General features: G+C 47.9%; 2 protein-coding genes across 4 annotated transcripts in view; one reads left to right on the forward strand and one right to left on the reverse strand.

Annotated features, from left to right (window-relative positions):
- The first annotated feature begins 25 nt into the window (after window positions 1-25).
- Window positions 26-16,448, forward strand: LOC120446560 (BTB/POZ domain-containing protein kctd15-like). Of its 2 annotated transcripts, none has more exons than XM_039627578.2 (6): window positions 26-207; window positions 4,376-4,757; window positions 5,341-5,403; window positions 13,880-13,987; window positions 14,335-14,822; window positions 15,044-16,448. In XM_039627578.2, exons 2-6 carry the CDS (start codon window positions 4,747-4,749, stop codon window positions 15,475-15,477), a joined length of 1,104 nt encoding a protein of 367 aa, XP_039483512.1. In that variant the 5' UTR covers window positions 26-207; window positions 4,376-4,746; the 3' UTR covers window positions 15,478-16,448. The 2 variants fall into 2 exon arrangements, with proteins under 2 accessions (XP_039483512.1, XP_039483513.1); XM_039627579.2 differs by having other exon boundaries at window positions 28-207; window positions 4,376-5,067.
- Window positions 16,449-16,732: 284 nt separating this feature from the next.
- Window positions 16,733-24,880, reverse strand: part of LOC120446892 (epidermal growth factor receptor) — a 40,185-nt gene continuing 32,037 nt past the window's right edge. For both annotated transcript variants that reach the window (XM_039628110.1, XM_039628109.2), the window contains exons 2-5: window positions 21,739-21,961; window positions 20,427-21,601; window positions 20,227-20,359; window positions 16,733-20,153 (exon numbers count right to left, since the gene is read on the reverse strand). In XM_039628110.1, coding sequence (XP_039484044.1) covers window positions 17,705-20,153; window positions 20,227-20,359; window positions 20,427-21,601; window positions 21,739-21,961 — 3,980 coding nt within the window. In that variant the 3' untranslated portion in view covers window positions 16,733-17,704. The remainder of the gene's footprint in view (window positions 20,154-20,226; window positions 20,360-20,426; window positions 21,602-21,738; window positions 21,962-24,880) is intronic.

A 24,880-nucleotide genomic window follows, 5' to 3' on the forward strand; every position in this document is an offset into this window, starting at 1 on the left:
TCCCGTTTTGCTGCTGCTGCTGCTGCGCCAGATGTTGCTGCTTCTGCTGCTGCTGCGGTTGACGTCGTGCCCCATGTTGCATGCAACACGCTCGACGGCACTCGGCACTTAGACCCCAACGAGCCCCCCCAAAACAGTCTTTTCTCAACGGTGGTTCAGTGTGTTTGTGCCGATGGTGTTTGCTTTTGCCTTCGACAACGGCAGCAGGTGAATAGCAGTCACTCTGGCTATTGCCACATGCTTTTTTGCGTTTGTTTGCCCTGGTAACTTGTTGCATGGCACGTGTTTGGACAACTGGCCGGGTTGTCCACATTAGTGGGCGGGGCCAGCTGCAGCTGCAGCGCAGGATAACAGAAAAACAGAGAAGAGTGGCCATATAATTTAAGAACAACACCGGCACTGCCTATAATTACCCACTATCAACTACCAGTTACCAACTGGCGAAAGAATCACAGTTTTTGTCCCCCAAAATTCATACCAATGTATGTATGTATGTATGTACACAAGTCCGGCAGCAGGTGACAAGCAGTGTGAAAGAAACCTGGGCGCTGGCACCCTCATTATATGCAAAACGCTGCGTCAGGGCCGCCAGCCACTCAAACTTAACTTATTTTTAACTTGCATATTTTTTCCCATTCTCTGGCACTGCCTCTGCCTCTGCCTCAGCCTCAGCCAGTGCATGTCCTTAGGCCATCTTAGTTGCATGTTCGAGCAATCCTTTCCGTTCCGTTCGCTCGTTCCACCCCAAAAAGCTGGAAATAAAGAACTGGTCCTCTCCCATTCATAACTCGCGGCTATATCTTCTTTTGCGTTATATTTCCCTCATTCTGCTTGTCTCTGGGTATCAACTGTCAGTTTTCGAGCTAAAAACGCCGCCGGCTTAGTTTGTAAATCATTAAAATTATGCACACACACACACACATGTGATGCCTCACATCCGCACACACTCATTGTGTATACACTACGCTGTAGTGTGTGTGTGTGTGTGTGCTGAGTCGGAGAAGTTGGCCAAACTGCATAGGAATCATTATGCAGTTAATGACAAATGTCACGCATTGCTAATGACAAAAGGATGTCGGCAATCGACTCCATATCCCCTGCCCCACTTTCCCCCCCTCCCCCCATTCCCCGCACAATTAAAAGGCAGATATCAAATGGTTGCCACTCTCTCATATGCGAGAGTCCAGCTTTCACCGAGCTCAAGAGATTGGTAAACAACATAATTAACATAAACCATCAAAAACACTGCTGCACAATAAAGCGAAGTAGGATGCAAATAAAAAGTTAATCCTGTTATATTTATTTTTCAAAGCTGCATATTCCTGTTGGGCAGATTATAGTTGGTTTTTAAGGCTCTTAAGGCTCGAACTAGGATTAAATGGAGCATTAAATGTATGATGGGTCAAACTGATATCAATTAAATAATGTCACATATATTATGGCATTTCGTTAGGACAATCATTTAGAAAGCTTAGCCTAATTGCTATGATGTCCTTCAGCTTGAAGGACCACAAGGTAGTTAGTTTTATAATAATAATTCCAGCAATTTAAAGGACATCGAGCGGCGCCCTTTAAAAGCAATACAAACACCTCATTTTGGCTGTAAAATGATTACCATTCAAATGTTAATGTAAATGTTGTGCCACATATGGATGAATGGATGAATGGCTGGATGGGTGGATGGGTGGCTAGGTGGTTAGGTGGATGGGTGGATGGATTGATGCCCGAATTGATGTGATGGTTGATATGTGGTCGCGTTTGCTGCCACTGCCGCTGCAGTTCGGTCGTGCGTTAAAAATTTAACGCGAATTTCAGGCTGCGGCGGCAAAAATGGCATCATTAAGTAAAAGCCCCGCGGCCAGACATTGTGAATTTTATGAGCCTTTTCATATATATGGTTGTGTATATGGGGGCATGCGAGTATATGTTTTTGTTGCTTCCTCGCTGGGTATCGTTAATAATAAAAAATATATGTATGTACGTTTGTATGTGAAACCATCCACACATATGTACATATATTTTAAAGCTCACACACATTTGCCCAGCCTTGTGATGATGAGTCGAGCACACATAAATAATAGTAATAATAAAAAATCACAATAATAATGATGCTGATGGTGAAGCTGATGGTGTTGGCGGTCGCGGGAGCTGCAAAAAAATCTGCGGAAATTCTCAGCATATGCGTTGCATGCATTTAAATGTTTGTGTTTTCCCATTCAGCATGCAGCATGATATTGATTGACAAGCAAATGCACAAGCCTTGAATAAATATGCAGGCAAGTGGGCGTTGGGGCGGTGGGGCGGTGGGGCGGTGGGTCCGCTGGAGGGCGTGGCGAGCGGGCTACTTAAAAAAGCCATCAACAAATAATTACAAACGAGCGCAGAGGAAGTGTATAAATGTCGACGCTGATTTCTGAGCTGATCCGCGGATTCGCTCTTACTATGCATATATCTATACGGATATATTTCTATATACATATATGTATATATGAATGTGTGTATATGATGTATGTGAGTCCTTGCACCCATATACACCTCCCCCCGCACACCCCTCCAGCCACCCACTGCACTGGCCCCAAGCGTTCCAAACAATAAAGCATAAAGCGCGCCGCACACATTTTGTCGAATTATTTTGTTGGCAGTCCGCTGGCGGCTAGCTGCAGCAAATTGGCTTGAAATATTGGTATTGCCATATGTATGAGCTTGTGTATGAGTGACTGAATACGTGCGACTCTGCTTCTGCTTCTGCTTCTGCCTCTCTCTGTGTGCGTGAGCTTGTGATTAAAAAAATATTTAAAATGGCAAAAACGCAAAGCGACGTCAAAATAAAGGAGCCCGCTACCCCATTTCCCGCTTGAAACAATAAAAGCGCCAACTCCACAGCATTTCCCATTCCATTTGAGTGAGTGAAATGAGCGATAAAATTGCAACAGTTTCCACTCGTCGAACGCATTTGCGTTCGATAAAGGATGAAAAATTGAAATGCCACTGTTCGCACGATGCAATTAAAATTTGACATGTTTTATTGAACACTTTAATGCTGATATTATTTGCAGTTGGTTCCTGGCAATTGCCCCTAATTGCGAGAAATGTAAATATGTTTTATGAACAAGTAGTAAGCAAAAGCGCTATTGCTTTAGTAGTTCAAGGTAGTTACCCCATTCTTGAGATCATATTTTTCTCTAAAAGGTATTTACTTTTTAATACCTGCTTTGAGTTGGCAGTCGGATACACGACACCATCTCTATGGCCGATCGGAGATTCTGCAGCGGGAAAATATAGCGAAATATTATTGTGGCGCATGTACTTCAAAATGAATATGGCCGGCGGACAAATAAGCGAGCATTCCGAAACAATTGCCAATGAAAAATGATGCGACAGAACTCTCGGCAGTGAGCGGAATTTTCCGCCACCCACCGCCACCCCCTCGGGGGTTACGTTCTGGATTCGCCAGCGGATGGCTGGGTGGAAAGTTCGCACTCATTTTAATTACAGCTGCCTAACTGCAGGCCTCACTGTACTCGCTCTGCTCCGTCTCCGCATTTTGCTCGAAACCCCACCTCGCCCCCCCTCCAGCTCGTGTTTTGAAACACGACCCCGGGCGTATTTATCACAAGTTTTTCTTTGCATTGCCGCCGGGCAGCAAAATATTTCAGCTGCCTCCGTCGCAGTCGCTCCTCGAACAACCCCGGGGGCATTCCAGCCGGGCTCAGCTCAGCGTCCCAGCGTCCCAGTGCCCCGTTCGTAGTGCTTCGTACCGCCGATGCCGATGCCGATGACGATGCCGGCGATGCCGGCGGTTCTGGCTCTGCTTCTTCAAAGTCTCTGGAGCTGATGCCGCACAAAGTTTCATTTCGTTTGGCCGCGGGGCACAGCGTTCTATGCTTTGTCATTAACACAAACACGCACACTCGCAGCCGCTCACGCACACAGAGGCAGTCGCACCAACACTGTAACACTGGTGTCAGCTGTACATGCACCCACACACACACACTAACACACACAGGCGCATATACACATGGCCAAGGGCAACAAAAACAAACAGGCTTTGATATTTACAATTATAGAAAATCGACCATATAGAGATGTCCCCCATGATGAATGCAACTTTTGGGTTAAAATAGTGTGTACACTTGACAAAAAATATCAGCAAATTTTTGATTTAAAAACTACATTCATAAAATATTTTCTACAATTTCTTTAAGCTAAATATTAATTTATTTAGTTGAAGACTATTATTTCTAAGAGAGGTAGTTTGTTTATTAGTAGATGCCAAGTTAAAAATATTGTTTTCCATGTGCTGCAGCACTAATTATATGCATCGATTTACCAGGCAACGAAATAATATCTCCCAGTCCAATTCTTCTATTCGCAGTTACATCGTTAATTGCGGCAGATTAGTTGCAGGCCACAAGAAAACAAGAACAACAAACCCAGATCGGACCACTTAAACCGGAAATAGACCATTAAACGTTCTCACACACACACACAAAGGCATCATATGGTGGAAAAGCCAAGCCGCTAAACAACAAACGGCTGCTGCTGCTGCTGCTGCTCTCTCAAGGTCGTCGGCTCAGACGCCAACGTCGACGAACATCACGCCACCCCCAAACGCAACAAGACGCAACTCGAGCCGCAACACGCAACACGCAACATTTGGGGAGCCGAGCCATTCGCCATTCGCCATCCATCAGGCAGCGAGCTGAAGCTGAAGCTGAATCAGTAATCGAGCAACTCTCGACGCGAATGCAAGTGAGGTAAATTGCCAGCGCTCAAAAGTAGGCAACACTTAGGTGAACACTAACGGTGAACGGTGAACGGTGAACAGTGAACGGTGAACGGTAACGGTGTGCAAGCGGAAACGGAAGTAAACTCTCGTTGGCGCGCCCACTTGATTAAATTTGAAAGCGTTCAACCGAGAGCAACTAGCGATCGACTCAGCAGATCAAAAGCACGCTGAGGATATCGAAGAGCACCGAAGATCTGACAAGACGAATATCGTTTATCTACGCGCGCGTTGTATTAAAAAAGAGTTAAAGTGCATTTCCTAAATATACCAACCTTTTTGTGAGTTTCTTGAACGCTGACGAGAATTTGTTTTGTTTTATATAATTATGAAATTTTACTTCTTTATTTGATGTTTATTTGAAATTTAACGGAAAACAAGCACATATCTTTAGTCTTAAATTTTAATTAAAAGTTTACAAAACTTGAGTTTATTTCTTAAATTAAATAAAGACATTTACAAATACAATTCATATTTTAAGGAAGTTTGTTGTAAGCTCAAATCGACATTGAAATATCTAACTAACATTTTCTTTGGTCTTCTCCCACAAACAGAACTCCGTTTGTTGCATTGGATCAACGATCACCGTTGACGGTGGATTCCTCCTGCCCCAAACGGTAAGCGTAAACTGAAAACTGAAAACTTTTCATTTGCAAAATGCCCCGAAAATCCCATTCAGCCAGCCTTCGAGCTGGCCAATAAATTAGTTTAAAAAAAGATTCTGTAATAAACGAATTTTTGACACACAACATGCTTCGACAGTCCAAGTTGCAGGCCACCCGATCTCTTTCCCTTTGGTTTTGGCCAAAAGCGCCGCTGGCCACTGATTTTCGTCTCTCCCACATGCCAAGTCAGAAATTGTGCGCCATAAACGAAGACTGTTTAAAAAAAAAAATGAAAAAAAAATTATACGCCTCAAGTGCTCTGTACCCGCACCAAAGGAGAAATAAACAAAAGTAAGAAGAGTAACCCAGGGAAAGGGAGCGGTAAAGGAAGCGGGCTTCGGCGACGGGGAGAAAAAAATCATACAAAATACGCCATGGGCATTTTTGGGCAACCTTAGCCCCCGGCTGAGTTATGTGTGCAGACGAGAACGAGTCGCATTATTTTTTCTACCTTAAAGGCTATAAAATACGATGGTGCTGGGGCGGGGGTCGTGGGTCGAGGCGAAGCAAAGCAAAGGAGGGGGCATGACCGGTTGTATTGTGGCTGGTCGAAAACTAAGCGGCCAAAAGATGACCCCCGGGCCAAATACATACAGCACACTCGTACAACAAATTTTTGTTTAGCCAGCGAATCGACGTTCCGTGAGAGTCGTCGTCCGTCCGTCGGTCCATCTGTCCGTTTGTCCGCCAGTTTGTCCGTTGAGTTGGAGCCAAGTCATGAGGCAAAGTTCAAAGCAAGAACTGCAGTGTGCGGAATTGCATTCAAATAGACATATCACTACGAGAAAATGATCAACAGTTGTTAAACGGGGGGAATCCTCTTAATTGTGTAATATACATAACATTTATATATTTATGGATCACATAGATAACAATATCTTTTATCTACGCATTTATTCAAATTTTTAAAAAACAGACATCCTTAAGCATTTTCTAGTTATTTCTAATCTCTATGTTCCCATGGCTATATTATTTCTTACTGTGTAAAGGGAGGAGCAAGGCGTTGACGACCTTCGCCTGTTGCCCTCCTATTCCACACAGCCCGCTCTTTCACATGGAAGCAACTGGTTTTGGTGTTATCTCTTGCTGTTTCTGGTGTTTCTGGTGTTTCTGCTGCTTTTTTGTGTGCTTTTTCTTTGTTTTCGCATGCCAGACACAAGAATTTCCCTATAGAAGGTGGAGTCGAAGTCAAAGTCATGTTTGTTTGCCTGTTTGTTTGTTGGCTGGAGCCGCAGTTCGCGATTCTTTGCTCGCATTGTCAGGACCTGGCAGTTCCATTCTCCCATATTCCCAGCTAATTTGTTTTCATTCAGCGGATTCTGGCTCCAGCTACTTGCACTCGCATTTACATTAACGGCCTATACCTATACCTGCTGCTGTTTGGAAACGGAAACCGACGGCAAAGTGATTTCCATTACGTGCCAATAGTCAAAGCCCTTACTTGCTCCTGCTGCATTTGAATGGCTGAGGCAGTGGCACAAAAGCTCTTAACGCGCTGTGTGTTAATTAAGCTGCAATTCGGCATCATTACCAGCATCAACATTGCGCTGCCAATTTGCCACCAACGGAGTGGCTGTGCAATTGCAACAGTATAGGTTGCGACTTCTGGTTATCGCGTGTTTTTGAGGTTCAAGATTTTAGAAATATGTTTAGTACATTTTATGTGTGTTTGAAAGAATGCTAAGAGCTATATCATTTAAAAAATATTATAATTCTTTATGTTATAACCCTTCTTGCATCTTACAACCTTCATGCTGTTACATGATCTGACAACACGCTTAACCGAGTGCCTAATACCCCTGACTTACACGCTGGTGATACCCAGGACTTCCCATACCGAAACCCGATTCTTTGGCCGACTGCACCTGCCGCTGCTGTTGTTGCATTGGGGAGTGCATTTTACTTCAGTTGCCTTTGTGTTGCATCTGCTGTTGATGCTGTTTTTGGCTGCGATATGCACACGCAAATTGCACCAATTAGGCAGGCCGTATTGTCTGCCACTGCTAGTTGCACTTGCAGTTGCGAATCCAAATGCACTGCCACAGAAGTGCATCTGAATGGGTCTGAATTTGGTTTTGCGGCGGTCCTGCTGCCTCTGCCCACTGTTTTCCGGCCGGATTCCGTATCGTGTTCCATTGTTTGAGCGCTGTTCGAGTGGAAGCATGGCTGTTAATTATTATGTACACTTGATTAAGTAGCGCCGGCAATCAAACGAAACCACCCGTTTGAAGCTGCAGTGGAGCTATCAGTTTGCTCACACCCAGCAAACAACGCTGCGTATGCGCAATGTTTTCCTTTACGGCAATATACCGACGCTTTGCATGCTTATCCATTGCGCTTTTGACTTTCAATTCAATTTTCGAATTTAGCAGAATAAAAACATCTCATCTTTAGGTAGACACACTCTCACATGTGGATTTATCCTGAATATATTTATATTTTGCTAGTCGTCGTCCTCGTCGTCATCGTCATCGACGTGGATGCTGTTGTTTCACTTTTTTTCCAGCATGGAGGTCGTATGTCGGCGAGTTGTGAGTTGGCTGAATAATGTTTGCTCTGCATACGTAGCTCCAAACCCCTCCTCGGAAACCCCCACAGCCCCACACTTCTACAACCCTTGGCCTGCCTTTTGCCGAGTGAGCCATATGCAGCGCAATCGTCGTTTTTATTTAATATTTTCTAATAAATTTTTCAAAGTTTATTTTTGAAAGCCTTGCAGCGTTTTAATATCTGCTGCTTCAGTATATGCCGGGACTCCAGTTACTCGCTCACTCACTCAACTTCTGCCAGACTTCCCTGCCCACACACTCACACTCACACTCACACTCATACCCATACTCACATTCAAACTCATACTCACACTCACGGCCATACTCTATATATATATATTCACATATATATCGCATATATTTGTACAATTTGCCATGGCGCACACATTCTGCAACTTTGGCCAACAATTTTCGTAGCATCGCAGTGGGAAAAGGGAGACGGGTGTGGGGGGCAGAGTGGTCTGATTTCCCATATGCCGCAGCTCCAGCTCCAGCTTCAGCTCCGCCGTTTGGATTTGGACCCTTTGGCTAAAGACGACGTCGACGCAGAAGTTGAGTTCGGGCACTGCAGCCCGAGATCCTAGATCTGGAAGGGAATGGGAATGGAAGCCATGTGTGCAGGGGGGTTTGGTGAGTTGGGGCTTTGGCTTTTCGTGTTTTACTTGGGACCTCCGACTGCCCGGCAAAAGTTTTTCATTTGCCTGCTCATCAGCGTTTTGATTTTGGTTTTTGGCCAACTGCGAAACGAAAGCAAGCCAAGGCAGAGGCAGTTGCTCCACATGCTCCACTCCTTGCCATCGCCGCCTCTCGACCTTACCGAGATTCGCCCGGGGCTTTTGGATTCTTCTCAACTTGTCCCCGGGACATTTTGCAGATTTTTCCTCTGCTGCTTCGTGTGTGTGTGTATGTGTGTGAGCGTTTGTGTGTTTACTTTATGTTTGTCTTGGCTAGATACACAAGCGTTTCGTGCCGTTCCGCATTCCCTTATCTGCAGCTCCCGGGAGTCGTAAGTTTGCTTTCTTTTTCCAACCCCGAATATACATAGGTCCTGCCTAATTGGAATCCACCGCCCTCGTCGCCAGTCAAACATAATCTGCTGCTGCTGCTGCTGCTTCTGCTGTTGTTGCTGCTTCTGCTGCAGCAGTGTTGCAATTTGATAAATCTTCGGGTTCCCAATGTTTTCGTATTAACTTTCGAGGTGGATTCAGTGCAGCCGACGTCGCTTTCGCCGCGGGCGTTTTAAAATTGAGATAAGATTTTGCCTCGAAAACTTTCGTTTTGCTTTTTATTTTGCCCCCTCCCCCCCACATTTTTATGCTGCTGTTTTTATTCAGCTCTTATACACTCCTCTCCAGTTGTTGTGCGAGCTGCCTGGGGAGCATTGAGGCCATGAGACGCAGACCAACTTAGGTATGATATCTTTAAATGCAGGCAACACACATGGGTATAAGCCAAAGCCAGAACGGACACGACTAGACTTACCTACCAATCGCAAAAGTTTCCGCCTGCAGCAACCATCCAGCTATCCAGCCAGCCATCCAGCCAGCCAGCCATCTAGCCATCCACCTCCAACCCCTAGCCTTATCGGAATCGTTGTAGGAGTCGGAGAAGGGTTCGGTTTTGGGTCCGGAACGGAGTGGTACGGATTGGGAGGTGTATCCTTGCCGTTGTGGTTACTGGCTATGTTCCTGCTCCTTTGTTGTTGTTGCTGCTGCTGCTGCTGCTGCTCTCGTTGCCGTTAGCGCTGCAAGGATAAATGAATGAGGAGGCACCCGGCATCCACACACGGCCACACACGGCCACCCACACACTCAAGCGGAGTCACATGTATGAGCCGGAGAAGCCCCGAAGGAACCACCCCAGAACCCCAGAACGCAGTGATGGGTAAGGGGCGGAGTGCGGGCAGGATAACCCCAAGTTTCAATCCGAAACACCGGGCATGGGCACCTTGCCCGACTACAGTGGGCACTCGCTCGTGCAGAGCCCCAGTGGATTACATTCGGGGGCCACATGGCCGCACCCCTGCTCTTCCTACGCCTTCCACAGAGCTCTGTGTTGATGAATAAGCTCTCCACCTTCCGAGGGTCCTTTGGGCCCCAGTTCCGCCCGTGTTCCGTACTCCTTGGCTCGGCTTGGCTTGGCTTGGCTCGACTCGCCTCGCTTTCCTTGCTTGGTTTCGTTTCGTATCCATCCATGATTTCCGCACTAATTCCAAACGATCGCCGCGGGGCTAGTCAGCTTTTGCCCTTTTTCGCTAGCTCTCTCGCTCTTGCACAGCTAGCCTTCTCCTTCAACACTGGAAAAAACTTATTCCTAAAGTAATCCATAGTATATCATCCAAGCTCGTAGATTACCTGCTGACCATTGCCAATTTTATGCATAAGTTTTACATTATATTAATTAGTTTGATTGTTGGTAATTATTCGCTGCAATGCGATGTGTCTACCATTTTTTTTTTGAGTGCAGCTACCAACCAGGACACTCGGGCTGTCTGGCCTTTGTGTGCGGAAGGTTGGCTGGCCGCAGGACATTTTCTAGGGTTACATAGTCAGCGTCGCAGTCGTCAACGTCTGATGCTCTGCCTAGGTGTGTGTCGCTATCTCCGTGTGGCCGAGGACGAGGACGAGGGCGAGGGCGAGGATGAGAATGAGGGTGTGTGTGATGTGGTGTGGGGTGGTGTGGTGTGGTGTGCACTTTAGCTCATTTCTTGGCTTTTGTTTTCGCTTTTGTCCTGTTTTGGGAGGGCGAATGCCAGCAGTGCCATCCGATCCGAAAACCGAGCAGCCCAAGTCGTGGGGAATTGCCTGGGTGGCACTGAAATGGGCGGGCTACCCGGACTACACCGGTTTACCGCCCAGGATTCAAGCATTGAGCATGTGCCAACGGCCAGTTTTGTTCATAATTCCATCTTGGAAAATGGTTTGGCCCCGGGGCCAGTTCATCCCGGACTGGTCAGCAACCTGATATCCAGCTCCGCACTCACAATCTGAACAATGGAAAACTAATAAGCTCACAGCAGTCATCTCTCTCTCCCGGAGCCGAATGAAACATGAAACTCTGTACTCCGTGCTGCGTCCTCCGTCAGAAGTATAAGAGGAAGTCTCCGTGCCAGCAAATGTGCAATGCCAAGAGTTAAGAGTTAATGGCATTGCCATTAAAACCAGACCTGCGTCAGGCAAAGATGTCAAATAATGACCAGAGAAATGACGAGGATGCAGAGCAGCAGGCCGGATTGCCAGGATGCCAAAATGATGCGGGATAGGAAGTAGGTTGACAAATATGACTACGGCAAAGGCAACTCTTCAATATTCATATTGGTCAGAGCAAGTTCACTGAGGGAATCAGCTTAAGCCAGGATTCTATAAACATCCTTCTTTGCATATAAGATATGCCATTCGGTTTTGGAAATGAATGTTGAATGTTTGTATAAATGAATGTATGTTCATTAAAAAAAGATTAGATTTTTAAAAAGATTAAAAAGCTTTAAAAATCTGAGGAATATTCTGCATTTCTGAAAATTATTTGTTTTGAAAATGTGATATATTTCATGTGTCACGTGCTCAGCACTTGGTCTCATCTCAAGTGTAACCAAAGGCGCTGCGAACAACTCCAGCCACTCGGCCCCCGCCCAGCCGGCAGCCTTGCCCCTCAGCCCCTTGCCACATTCCCCCCCCCCCCTCTCGCCCACCGCTCGGCTCATCCTCATCCTGCTACTAGACGGCATAGAAAAGATACCGCCTGTGGCGCTAATGGACTAGAATAGGATGCAAACTGCAGTGCTTGTCTTATATACAATACCGTTAGCTCAGGGTGTCCACAGCCACACACACACACATTCCCATATGTGTACCGAACTCTGTGTGTGTGTGTGTGTGTGTGTGGGGCTTGTTGTTGTTGTTGCACCTGCTCAAGTGGGCCGCAAAGCAATTGAAATTGAATTGTTTGTGTGGCAAGCCAGAGCTCAGGCATTGCATATTTTGTGGCTGCAACTGCAGCAGTTGGCCCTAGGAGGAATGTGGCCAGGAAGGAGTAGAAGTTAGATGGCGATAGAGAGGGGGAGAGGGGCAGAGGGAGGGGTTAAAGGATATTGGCTAAGAAACCATTAAGCCAGATTCCATAAACGAATATCCAATGTTTGATTGAACGCATTACTCACGCTTTATAATTGGCGTAAATTAATAAAAACCAGCTGTACATGCAGCACTTTATGCCACCCGAGTTGAGGACCTTCTGCTCCTCCTCCTTCTCCTCCTTCTCCTCATTCACCATTGCTACCATGAGAATGCCTGGCAGCCATTTATTTTGTGCAATTTTTTTTTTTCGTGCAACTCTCTTGGTTTCCATTTGAAACCGTAACCATGTTCGACGTTCGCTCCTTACGTTTCTATTCGCTTTTTAGCCCTCGCACAATCGTCGTACAGTGGTACACCCGTACATCCACCGCCTCGCATCGCCTCGCCTCTCCTGTTCCCATTGCCATTACCATTCGCATTTGAATGTTCATGTAGTTAAAGTTAATCAAATCGTAATTACCCAGCCCGACTCGTTGTGGCCGCAGGGCCTCAAACATTTAAAAAAAGCAAACTTGTTTAGCTAGATGGACAGCGGTGATTTGTGGCGAGGCGAAGAATAAATGCTCTTTAGATCACTTATCTGTAATATAAATTTCGGATGTGTTATTTCCTCTATCACAGTGCTGAGAAAGTAAACTGAATATGGTCCAATTCCGTTTGATTAGTTAATAAATTTATAAGAAGAAATTTATTTATTATTATATATTTAGAGGCCATGTCCCAGCTTAGCTACCCTACAATATTCATGGGTAGCTCCATCGTTACGTGCATTCATAACCGAAGAGAACTGTCTGTAAGCCAAGTTAATGTGCATAAAGCATGTGAACATTTGTCATATGGAGCCAGCTCGTTTTGAGTTGTTCGCCGGCTGGTTGATTGAGTTTTATTAATTTGCGGTCCTGGACTCGAGGAACTGAAACTGATACTAATGACTGATACTCATGACGATGATGATGATGATGGCGATGATGAGCGCTTTGGCTCTCGCTTTGCAGATTTAGATGTAGCCACGTAATTGGTGTTGACTTTGTTAAGTCGGCTCAGCGGGCGCGTTGCGCATACGCCATGTGGCACGCATCCGACTGACACGTCATAATTGGCGAGCCCACATCGCACATTGCCGCTTTCCACCGGCACACCGAAACAATGTGATTTTCGTGTGAAATTCGGACTGGCAACCCTTGCGGCCAATACAACCACAACGATGAGTTTCAAAACGATGCACTCGATGGCCGTTAACATTAACTGCAACCACAGGCCGCCCAGTTTTGGCCTGGTATATGTACGTGTATATGGCATGAGCCATGCGGGAATGGCGATTTGGTCTTGTCCACGACCGAAGCTGCAGAGAGCCGATCGCTTGGGGCTCGTCGCCCCGTAACCGAGATGGAAACGCAGTGAAAATCCAGATATTCCCACACAATCAGCCCAAGACCATGGCCATATGAAATATATATATATATGTATATATATATATATGTACGTACGACTTGGCTCTGCCTCCCTACAAATCGCGCTGTAAACCTGTGTGTGTTTGTGTGTGTGTGAACTTTTATGGGCCCTGTGGAGAGCTGCAAGCCATGTTTGGCCCATCGCGGCATTTTCGTTGTCACGTTTGCTGTCCTGTCCTCCGCCAATGTGGCTGTCCGTAATCAGAGTCAAGTCAATTTCAGTTTGGCGCGGGGGACAAATTGGTTCTCATGATTAGCGTTTTCGCTACCCCTACTCCTGACTTATATAAGCTGCTCTCATTACTTCAACATTATGTGATAATTAAGTGGGATTTCATTTGTTTCGTTGTTATAGGAAAAAATGCGATATGGACCGAGAGCGCGAAAGAGATGTCAAGGCCCTGGAGCCACGCGACTTGTCCTCCACGGGCCGCATTTACGCCAGAAGCGATATTAAAATCAGGTAAGCGCGGGTTTTGTGAGCACAGATATTAATTTGTGGAGTAAAGCATAGAACTACCATATTGTACAGACGCTTAGAAAGAAAATACTTTGAAAACTGCTCTTCTGAATATTAAAAGAATATACTTTTTTGGTTAATTCCGGTGCTAAACGATTATGTGTTTAGCAGATATACTATTGAAATGGTAAAGAACTTGTTGGGAGCTTTGAAAGTTTTGAAAAGTTTCTGGCAGCTGCACAGTGCAGTGGATTGCAGAGTACTCCATCGGCGAGCTTCCAGGCCACATTTCCATTCCCTCTTGTCGCAAACAATCTCATTGTGAATTCGTGAACGGCTTTCGCCCGCAGCTCCTCGCCAACCGTCTCGCCAACGATCTCAAACTCCTCTTCGCCCACACCGACGCCACCCGCCAGTTCCTCAGTGACGCCGCTGGGATTGCCCGGAGCGGTGGCAGCTGCTGCCGCCGCCGTCGGAGGCGCCTCCTCGGCGGGGGCCAGTTCCTATTTGCACGGCAACCACAAGCCCATCACTGGGATACCGTGTGTGGCCGCCGCCTCCCGCTATACGGCACCCGTGCACATCGACGTGGGCGGGACCATCTACACCAGCTCGCTGGAGACGCTCACCAAGTACCCGGAGTCGAAGCTGGCCAAGCTCTTCAATGGCCAGATACCCATCGTGCTGGACTCGCTGAAGCAGCACTATTTCATCGATCGCGACGGTGGCATGTTCCGTCACATTCTGAACTTTATGAGAAACTCAAGACTTCTGATTGCCGAGGACTTTCCGGACCTGGAGCTGCTGCTGGAGGAGGCTCGCTACTACGAAGTGGAGCGTAAGTATTCCCCTTAAGATTCACAGGTGTAACCAGAAGTTCGTATACATAGAGACAAAAGTTGAGCTATAAAGTATGTTTAATTTATGACTTGACTTCACACTCGATACTTTTTCTCTGTGCATCGAGCCTCGTTATGGCCACCAGCGATTATAGCTAATTCGCTCTTCTCCCTGTCTCCATTCCCTCTCCACATGACCGACCGACCGGTGTGCCCACAGCGATGATTAAGCAGCTGGAGAGCATGCGCAAGGATCGCGTACGCAACGGCAACTATTTGGTGGCGCCACCCACTCCACCGGCTCGCCACATCAAGTCGAGCCCGAGGACCAGTGCATCGCCGGAGTGCAATTACGAGGTAGTGGCGCTGCACATCTCGCCGGACCTTGGCGAACGCATAATGCTGTCGGCGGAACGGGCTCTGCTCGACGAGCTCTTCCCGGAGGCCAGCCAGGCGACACAGTCGAGTCGCAGCGGAGTGTCCTGGAACCAGGGCGACTGGGGGCAAATCATTCGCTTCCCCCTCAACGGCTACTGCAAATTGAACTCGGTTCAGGTGCTCACCCGACTCCTCAACGCCGGCTTCACCATCGAGGCCAGCGTTGGGGGCCAGCAGTTCTCCGAGTATCTGCTGGCGCGACGCGTTCCAATGTGATAGGCTCTGGCTCGGGATTCCCCAGCTCCCCATGAAGCTGCAGATGTATCGATTGTATCGATGATTCCGTCGGCCTCTGTGGCTTCTGTTTCCGGTTCCGGTTCCGGTTCGGATTCGGGTTCGGGTTCTGCATCGGCATCGGCATCGGCATCGGGCTCTTTGCGACGCGGACGTCTCATCCATGTGCGTTGCAGGCGCTAGTTGATCTGGGCTAAGTGACCCAGGGAAAGTAGTGTGGGGAGAAAGTAGTGTATGAACAATTCCAGGTGATACAAAGTACTGAGAAGGGCAAATGAAAAATCAAGTGTTGCGCCGAATTGTTTATATATTTAACACATTCCAACTCTATCCACCACCATCGTTTTGGGGACTGCGCATTGCTGCTCTGAGCAGTGAAATACATATTTTAGAAATACTTGGACACCGTTCGGTGAGGATGCAAGTTCTGAATCTGAATCCAAATGTTATTTAATGTTTATCAATTAAGTTTGCTGGCACGTACACTGAACGCAAAAATGCTCGCGTGCGTATTATTAAGCATTTGAAGAGCCAAGAGCCCAGCACTGATTTTGTTTATTAGCCTTGAGTTTAAGTCGATATTGTTTTCTATAAGTGTACCACCTACTGCTAATGACCCTAAGTTGTTTCATTAAACCGAGTTGGCCAGGGATATTAGCTGGCTTTAATTATTGTAACACACACACACACACACACACACAAAACTATGGTAGTATCAACTCACAGCGAAAATAGTTTTGTAGTACTTAATTGATGTAATTGAACCTTTATGAATGTAAACTATGGGATAACTTTTTCAATATATACGATCCGACGTCTAAATAGTCTACACCAATTCAAATACAATTACATGCAAATATAGATATATTCAACAAAATACAGTTTGCGACCACGCCCTCTATAGAACAACCACTCAATTGAATATTTAAATAAAGAAAAAACATACGTGTAAACTGTTCAACTTCCTTTTTTCGATGCTTAATTTCAAATTTGAATTCTTGGCGGGAGGCAACCGGTTATAAAGATGGCGGAACCGGTAAAGTATGTAGATGACTTCTACACGTAGAATGTAATGTAAGTAAGACCATTTTACATGTCACGTTTACATGGCTTCAATTTTCTCTACGTAGAATACAAACTCATTGGTTACTTTTGTATCCGCTCATAACTTTATTTAGTTTGCGTTTAAATAGCTTACTCTCTATTGACCAACAGTTTCCATTAAAATGATATCCAGTTTTATTGAAAATAATTTTATTTGTGTATATATACTTTCCACATACATGTAAATAGTCTAGTTTAAATTAAATTAACTTATTCATTAGGCATAACTTGGCAAATCTACACGTGTACATGCAGTACATATATGGTATATTAGAAGTATGTGTTTGCGTGGATTACTTATGTATCTTTGATCAGTAACATATCGGCTAGGCATTCGCTTACACTCTAGTGTGCCAACAAGGTATTTGAAATCTTTAGGAGATTTGCATCGATCGATGCATGGCACGCTCGGGATTTGATTGTCAAACTTGATTGATATTTCGATTGGGATTTGAAACTTGGCCTAAAAGTGCATAAGATCGTTACATTGCTACTATTTTGCATTCGCATAACTGTGTCGAGTCGTTCGATTTGTTCATCGTGTTAGAAGTCCTTAGGTCGAGTCCTACAAACTATATCACAGTTGGAAACTAGGCGCTAAAAGAGACGACTACTACTAACTACAAGTACAAGAAGTAATTGACGCCCGAGGGAACTGGACATCGGATTAGCTTAGTGGGCGTCTTCCGGCGGAGCCGATCCCTGATCCCTATTGGGATCTCTTCCAGTTTGGCATGACGGAGGCGTCTAAGAAATGCACTATCGGTGTTTTGTTCTCGTAATTACATGGATTCTACAAGCGCAGGATCGCGACGACGATCCCTGCTGACTACTGGCTTACGGTCTACGATAGAGAAGTATACACAAAGTTGTGGGGGGTGGGGGTTTGGGGGGTACTGGCTAAGTGGCTAAGTACACTAGAGAGTAATAGCGGTAATAATATACAAATCTATGGGTCGGTCTAGGCTCTGTACAGGCGCACGGGCTCCTATCTAAGATAACAGCCAGCCAAAGGCATGTTCTCATGGCTTCCAAAGGCACTTGGCAAGATTCTACTTCTTCCTTGGCAATCCTACTCCCACTCCAACTGCCACTCCACTGGAGCCTACACCCTTGTCTCCGTGTTGCGGTTTCGATGCAGTGGCTGCAGCTCCCGTTGGGTATCATTGTAGTACTCGTGATCGGAGCTTGTTGGCTCACTGCCTGGCATGGGCACCTTGACCTCCATGGTGCCCAGGACACCCATCACCGGAATCCCGATGGTCTGGGTGGGTATCGGTGAGTCACCGACCTCCAGTGTCTGCGCATTCAGCAGATACTCCGGATTGTCCACGCTGACGGGCACTCCGATGAGATCTATGTAGCCGACAGCCACGCCCACAGCTGCCATGTTGTTTTGGTTGGGATTAATCGTGTTATTGTTGTTGTTGGGCCCCGGTTGGCAGGTGGGCATCAGGTAATCATCCTCATCGACGGGCAGATCCAGGCGCAGATTACCCACGCCCACTTCGCGGGCACTCGAGTCCGTCTCGTCGTCTCCGGCACTCGAATTCTTGTTGCTGGGATCCTTGCAGTAGCGGTTCAGCTTGGGTATCTCATCCGTGCAGTCGGTTCTGTGACTAGGACCAGGTGCCGCCTTGGGTTGCAGATAGTCATCGGGTTCCACAATGGCTTCGGACCCATCCGTGGTGGGTGCCAGCTTTCGGATGAGATCCTTCTCATCCTGACTCGTGTAGGCCGGCAGCCGGGTGAACTTATCCCCGGGAATGGCCAGATAGCGACCCGGATCTCTGGCGAACTCGGCAAAGACGGTGGTCAGTTGCTTGAAGGTTGGCCGCATGGCGGCATCCAAGTGCCAGCACGAGAGCAGTGTGCAGTAAATGTCCAGCGAACAAATCTCCGGCTGCTCCAGCTTCAGACCGACTTCAATCAGATCGGGTATATCCTTGGCGGGAATGTTCTCGTGCGGTCGCTGGCCAAAGGTCAGCAGTTCCCAAATGGTCACGCCAAAGGCCCAGACATCGGATTTGCTGGTGAATACCCGGTTACGGATGCACTCCAGTGCCAGCCATTTGATGGGCATCTTACCGCCAGCCGCCTTGTACTCATTGGAATCGCTGCTCAGCAACTTGGCCAGCCCGAAGTCGGTGATCTTTACCAGCGACGGAGTTTGCACCAGGACATTGCGAGCAGCCAAGTCGCGGTGGACCAGTCGCTTCTCCTCCAGATAGGACATGCCCTTGGCGATTTGGGTGCTCCAGTTGAGCAGAGCCTTGGAGCCGATCTTGTCCCGGTTATTTCGCACATAGTCCAGCAGGCAGCCCAGCGGCATCAGTTGCGTGATAAGCATCATTTGCGAGGACATGCAGACGGCCAGGAGCTTCAGCAGATTAACGTGCTCCACGGAGGCCATGATGTAGGCTTCGCGCAGGAACTCTTCGCTGGACTCGGCGCCCGTGGACTTTAGCAGCTCCTTAATGGCCACTGGAATCTTGACGTTCTCACCCTCCGGCACCCAAACTCCCTTGTACACTCGACCAAAGGCTCCCATTCCAAGTACTCCACCCTTGCGCAACTCCGCGTCCTTGACAATGCGCAGCTTGCACAGATTGGCACCAATGTTCGAGGGACGCAGCGGCTCGGAGTCCTCGCAGCCGGACAGAGCCATGGTCATCTTGACGGTTTCCTTCTTGGCCTTCTGCTTCTGCCGACAGATGTAGGTGACCACGCAGAGGATGCAGATGGTTGGCACCAGAACAGCGCCCGTGATGATGAAGATCATGTTCACGTCCAGATTGGCAGTGATCTTGCTGCTCCGCGGCGGGCTGGCTGCGCAGTAGGGTCCAATGGCCGAGTACTGATAGTTCACATGCCGCCTCTCCGACGGACACTTCGAGGTGCAATTGAACATCGTGGAGTTCGCATAGGGACCCGTCTCATTCACGTCGAACAACTTGAAGTTGCGACACGCCTTGCAATCGTCGGCACCCGGACCGGTGCAACCATTGCACTCCGGGTGGCACTGGAAGCACTCGCGCTGCTCCACATCCGTGTAGTGATCCGTCGGACACTCGGTCTCGCACTGCTCCCGTCGCTTGTAGTGGGTGCACTTGGAGCACACCTGTTCATGGTATCCGTAGTTGGTGCACAGCTCGCAAAGTGGATGGCACTTGCGGCAGACTGCTCTGCCGGCCAGCGCCTTCAGGGAACCCATCTCTTGCGGATGCACATACTCCCAGAAGTAGCCATCGGGGCACTTGTCGTCCTTCAGCAGGCAGCGTTGCACTGTGGCGTTATTATTGATAATGGCCAAGTGGCAGGTCGTGCAGGCTCCATTGCCGATGGTGTCGCTGGGTCCAGTGCATCCATCGCAGGTGGCGTGGCACTCCCGGCAGACGCCACGGTCGTTGTACTTGTTCATCGGGCACTTGGACACACAGTGCTGGCCGTCCCTCACGTGGACGCACTCCTGGCAGTGGTCTGCTCCAGCTCCGTTGCAAGTCCGGCACTCTGGATGGCATATCTTGCACGTACTGTTATCAAACTTGTAGGCACTGGAGGTGAGAAGCGAACAGACGTGGGTTAACTAATGATCAATTATTGTGTTCTAGTGGGCTTGTGACTTACTTGGAGATGTTACTACAGTCGGCAATGCAGGTGCCATTGAAATTGAAGTTCTTGCAAGTGAGGCACTGATCCGTGCCAGCTCCCCAGCAGCCGTCCTCGTTGCACTGATCCGAGCAAATGGTTCCATTTTTCTCTGCAAATTGCCAAAATATACATGATGATATTATGTGGTAATGAGATGAAGATAGCTAGGAACTTACCGCATAGATCCGCCCTGAGATTCTCGTTGACCCACACCTTCTGTTCCGCCTCCTTTTGAACGGCCGGCCAACGTATATTGCCCACATAGCAGAGGTCCCTATTGTGCTGGATGACCACACTGCCGGAACTTATCTGCTTCAGATTGCGCATCTCCAGGCTGTAGAGCGAGGACTTGACGATGGCCAAGGCGGCAAACATGCTCTCCATTAGCTGGCGACCATGAATGGTTTCCAGATTGCGGAAGTACGACAGATTTCGGAACTGCGGATGGGTGCCCTCGATGTTCAGATACCCAGTGATCTCCTTCACCGTGGAGAAGACCTCCAGTCGCTCGGGATCCAGCGGTATGTAGCGTGGTCCCATCGTGTAGTTGGGATAGACGTCCTGGAAGCCCGAGAAGGTCTGATCCAAAACGCGAATGTTGCCATCGATCACCGTGCAATTTCGGAACGAGTCAATGTTGCCGGCATGCAGGACAGTGACGCCCGGGCAGGTTTTGGGGCACGGGCCATTGCAGGGCACACACTCGCCGCCCTTGTCCATCTTGTCCTGGGGACAGCTGCGCACACAGGCGCCATTATCGCGCAACAGGTGACCGGGACACTCCTTGACACAGGTGGCGCCATAGGCATACTTTCCCTCGGGATTCGTTTCAAGGACATAGGTGGTGGGGTTGTACTTGCGCATGGGCGGGCACTCCTCCTTGCAGACGCCCTCGTCGAAGAAGTTCTTGCAGGCGATGCAATCCTTTTGCGTCGGACCAGTGCATCCTCCGGCGCAGAAAAGGTGACAGCACTCCCTGGGCTTGGGTCCGTAGCAGCGACCTCCGGCACACTGGGGCGAGCAGGTCAGCTTGCTGAACTTCTGGCAATTCTTGGGACCCTCGCCCCAACATCCGTGGGTGCAGCTCTCGTGGCACTTGGGACACTTGCGCTCTGGAGCCGTAAAGTCGTAGTTGTAGTACGCATCCGTGCCGTTGGACACGATCTCCGACCACTGGATGGTGCGCATGTGGCAGAGATTGTAGTTGTTGTGGAAGCCCACCTGGCCGTTCAAGACATCGCGAAGATCGGGAATCTCCAGCGTGTACATTTTGGAGTAAGTGACGAACAGGGCGTACTTCTCCTCCTCCACGGATAAACTGAACAAGGTGCGTCCGCGAATGATTTGCAGTCTGCAAGAAGGAATAGGAGAATATATTAGTTCTAGAAAACTAAGGTTATATAGCTTTAACTTGACTCTATAAGTAAGTTTTCTATAGAATTTTCTTGACGCTTGTTGTATAACTTTCTTAATTAGGGATAAACTTACTTGGGAAACACCACTTTCTTGACGTCCACATGGCTGATCAGTATATAGCCGGTCACCTCCCGAATGTTGTCCAGAAAGCTCAGGTCCAAATTCTCGTTGGGCAGCCAGGTCAGCTCCAGGTTGCCATCCACATACGTGCAGTTCGTGTAGCGATCTCTGAGGTTTCGGTAATGATGTTCCTTGTTGGAGGGCACTGACAGGCGGGATTTGGTGCCAATGCAGACTGGAAAGAGAGTTGACAAAAGGGAAATCGTTGTAATGCTTGAATGCTGTGGGTGTCGATGCGGGCTAATGGGTTTTGTTACGGCTGACCCTAAACTGTCCAATTATACGAGTATACGAGTATGCACAGCCCACCAGGTCGGGTAGGTGTTGATATTGACTTATGCTCGGGCAGTTTGAGAAATTAATTTCGGTACGAGGAGCATTGGATGGATGATCGTAAACGGAAATAGCTTTGCCCAGAGTTTGTTTGTTTGCTCGGAAGCAATAAAATGAGGCAGAAACCTCAGAGACAAAAACTCAGTGGGCGCGAGACACTCAGTGCCAGTTGGCGTTGTTAATAATTAGCAGCCCACGCAGTCTCGCTCCTCATCCCAGACGGCCTCTTATCATTAGTCAGCGACCTGTTTTAGCCGCTCGCGTAGTCGAGCATCTTCGGCGACAACTTCATTGATTTGCATCCGATAGATACAATTTCATATGCACAGATGATGGGGTATTCTTATGAAAAGGGCTACGTGGGCTAGTCGCCGCTCCGTGTGGGCCGCGAAAGTGTGCCATGTGTCAGCAGCGGTGAGTTGCAGTTAGACAACCAGCACATTGTGGAGGTGTATGTGGATGTGGCTGTGGATGCCACGGCCCAGCCCAGCCCACGGAGTAGAGCACCCAACTAATTATCGACAAAATGGCCGCTCCTCCATCCCCAATTTATTATCGATTTCCTTCGAACAAATATCCCATAATTATGAAGAGGAACGAACCAAAGACAGAAATATTTCTGTCGCCAGAAACGGAGAAATGCCTGTGGCGATGGGAAGAAAAAGTTAAATGCCCCCAGATATGCGTCCCATGCATTCCGCCAATGAAGGAGGAGGATGGGGAGATGGATGAGGAGGAGGAGGAGGAGGAGCAGGGATACGAAGGTGAGGCCACGACTGGGACCTCGACTTTGTCGCTGGACACTGATCAAAAGCGGCTCCAGCAATCGAAGCGCAAAAATTTTCGTACAAATTCTTAAGCTTTGTTTCTGCTCGTTTCATTTTTTGTTTGTTTTATTTTTATTTTCTTTTTGTTTTGCGATCGAGGTTGCCGCTGGGCAGCAGCCGCAGCATCAGTCGCCTTCATTTCTCATGCCGAACGTAGAAGTCGACATCACGAAACCCTTTTCAAGACTCAAGACTCAAGACTCCTCGGCTGGGCTTTATCGCGCACAATTTATCAGCCAGGTTTTTCATGTTCGAGGCCTGAAACTTAAGCCACGACGCGACGGCAGTGGATTCCCTGCCAGGCAAACGCTTCAGCATCAGCATCGGGTTTCTTGCGAACCGAGCGTGGCGAGGCATTTGTGATTTTTCTTCTCGGCCAGCGACACGCCCGCCGCCGTCTCCGCCACAAAAGCCGAGCCACAAAAAGGCTAATTTGTAATCCTTAGGCTAAGGCTAAGTGTGGCAACATTAATGAGTCGCCGGCGACTCTGCAACTCCGCCGACTGCGGCGGTTGGGCGGTCGCAGCGCAGGGCAGCGCAGCACAGCACAAATCAAAGTCATAATTCATGATGTGCTCATTAAAACAAAAGACTTAGGCAACGAACTTCAGCGCTCAGATTAATCAACCAACACACAGATGCTCTAACGCAGACACTGGAAAATCGCTGTATTTGCTATATTTGTTTATCGATTCTTATATGCCAAGCCATCATCAACACACACAACTCCATTTGCCCTTTGCCCCTCTGCCCCCCTCTGGCCATCGCCATCATCATCATCATCATCTGACGTACTGATTAATAGGCAACCGCATTCCAGACTCCAACACGCTGACTTTCTAAATATTGTTTTTGTTTCCAGCTGCTGTGCTTTGCTGTGTTTGACTTTTCACCAAGATGGAAATGGTAGAGGAAAGCCAAGAGACTGCATAATCGATTCTTTCGGTTTTCCATCGGCAATTTGACTTTTGGACCCCAAGTTTTCCACCGATTCTGGCCTAGACGCAAAGCGTTCTTGACGTGCTCCACGCCCCGCTTCCCGCTTCCCGCTTTCCGCTACCCACCGCAATCCCCCTATCCACTGATTTCATCGCTGCAACAGACCCGACTCGCTCAGCCGGTTCTGCGCACTTAACAGTTTTTGCTGCTCACGTTCGTACCGCTCTCGGCGCTCTTTACCTTCCCTTCCCTGTATATGTGTCTGTATCTGTATTTGTATCTGTGTTTTCATTTCGTGGAAAAGATTTTTAACTCATGGCCCGAAACCGAAACCAAAACCAAAAACAAAAGCAAAACCCAGACCCAAACCCAAACCCAAGCCCCAGATCCCAGATGGCTGGCAACATTTTTGTGTACCCTCGCCCGGGGCAGCGCAAGAACACGGAGAACAAGAATTGTCTAGATTTTGTTGTAATATAACAAAAGATTTAAAAGGGCATTAGCAGAGGCTTTGTTTTCTCAGCGTTTTAGATTTGGAGCCGTGTGTGTGTGTGTGTATGGTGTGTGCTCGCATGGTGATTACCCCATTCGATCAAATTATCGAGCATTGCTGTCCGTTAAATGCCGCTGGCAATCTGTGAGTTTGGAGATATTTGATGAACAAGTACATTGATCTGATCCGCAGCGCCGGTGAAAGTCTCTCGATCCGGCGCCATATGCAGATGCAGCTGGCCGGATCGCAAGGTGTCATAGATTAACGTCCGCTGGCAATTGCAATGCGATCGCTACCTCCTCTTTCTACCTCCTCGCCTGTTTTTTCTGCCCCACCGCTCGTCATAAATAATTCATAACTGTTTTGCGACAATTTCAGTCCACTGCGGCTCGGCACGCGCCTATTTTACAATGAAATTGTGTAAAAGTGCTTAATAAATTCATTTGTGCGGCCATTAAAAACACGCAGCTCATTACGGGGAAGGGGATTACCACTGGATCGG

The sequence above is a fragment of the Drosophila santomea genome, chromosome 2R (genome assembly GCF_016746245.2).
Source record: "Drosophila santomea strain STO CAGO 1482 chromosome 2R, Prin_Dsan_1.1, whole genome shotgun sequence".
In the NCBI taxonomy this organism is placed as follows: domain Eukaryota; kingdom Metazoa; phylum Arthropoda; class Insecta; order Diptera; family Drosophilidae; genus Drosophila; species Drosophila santomea.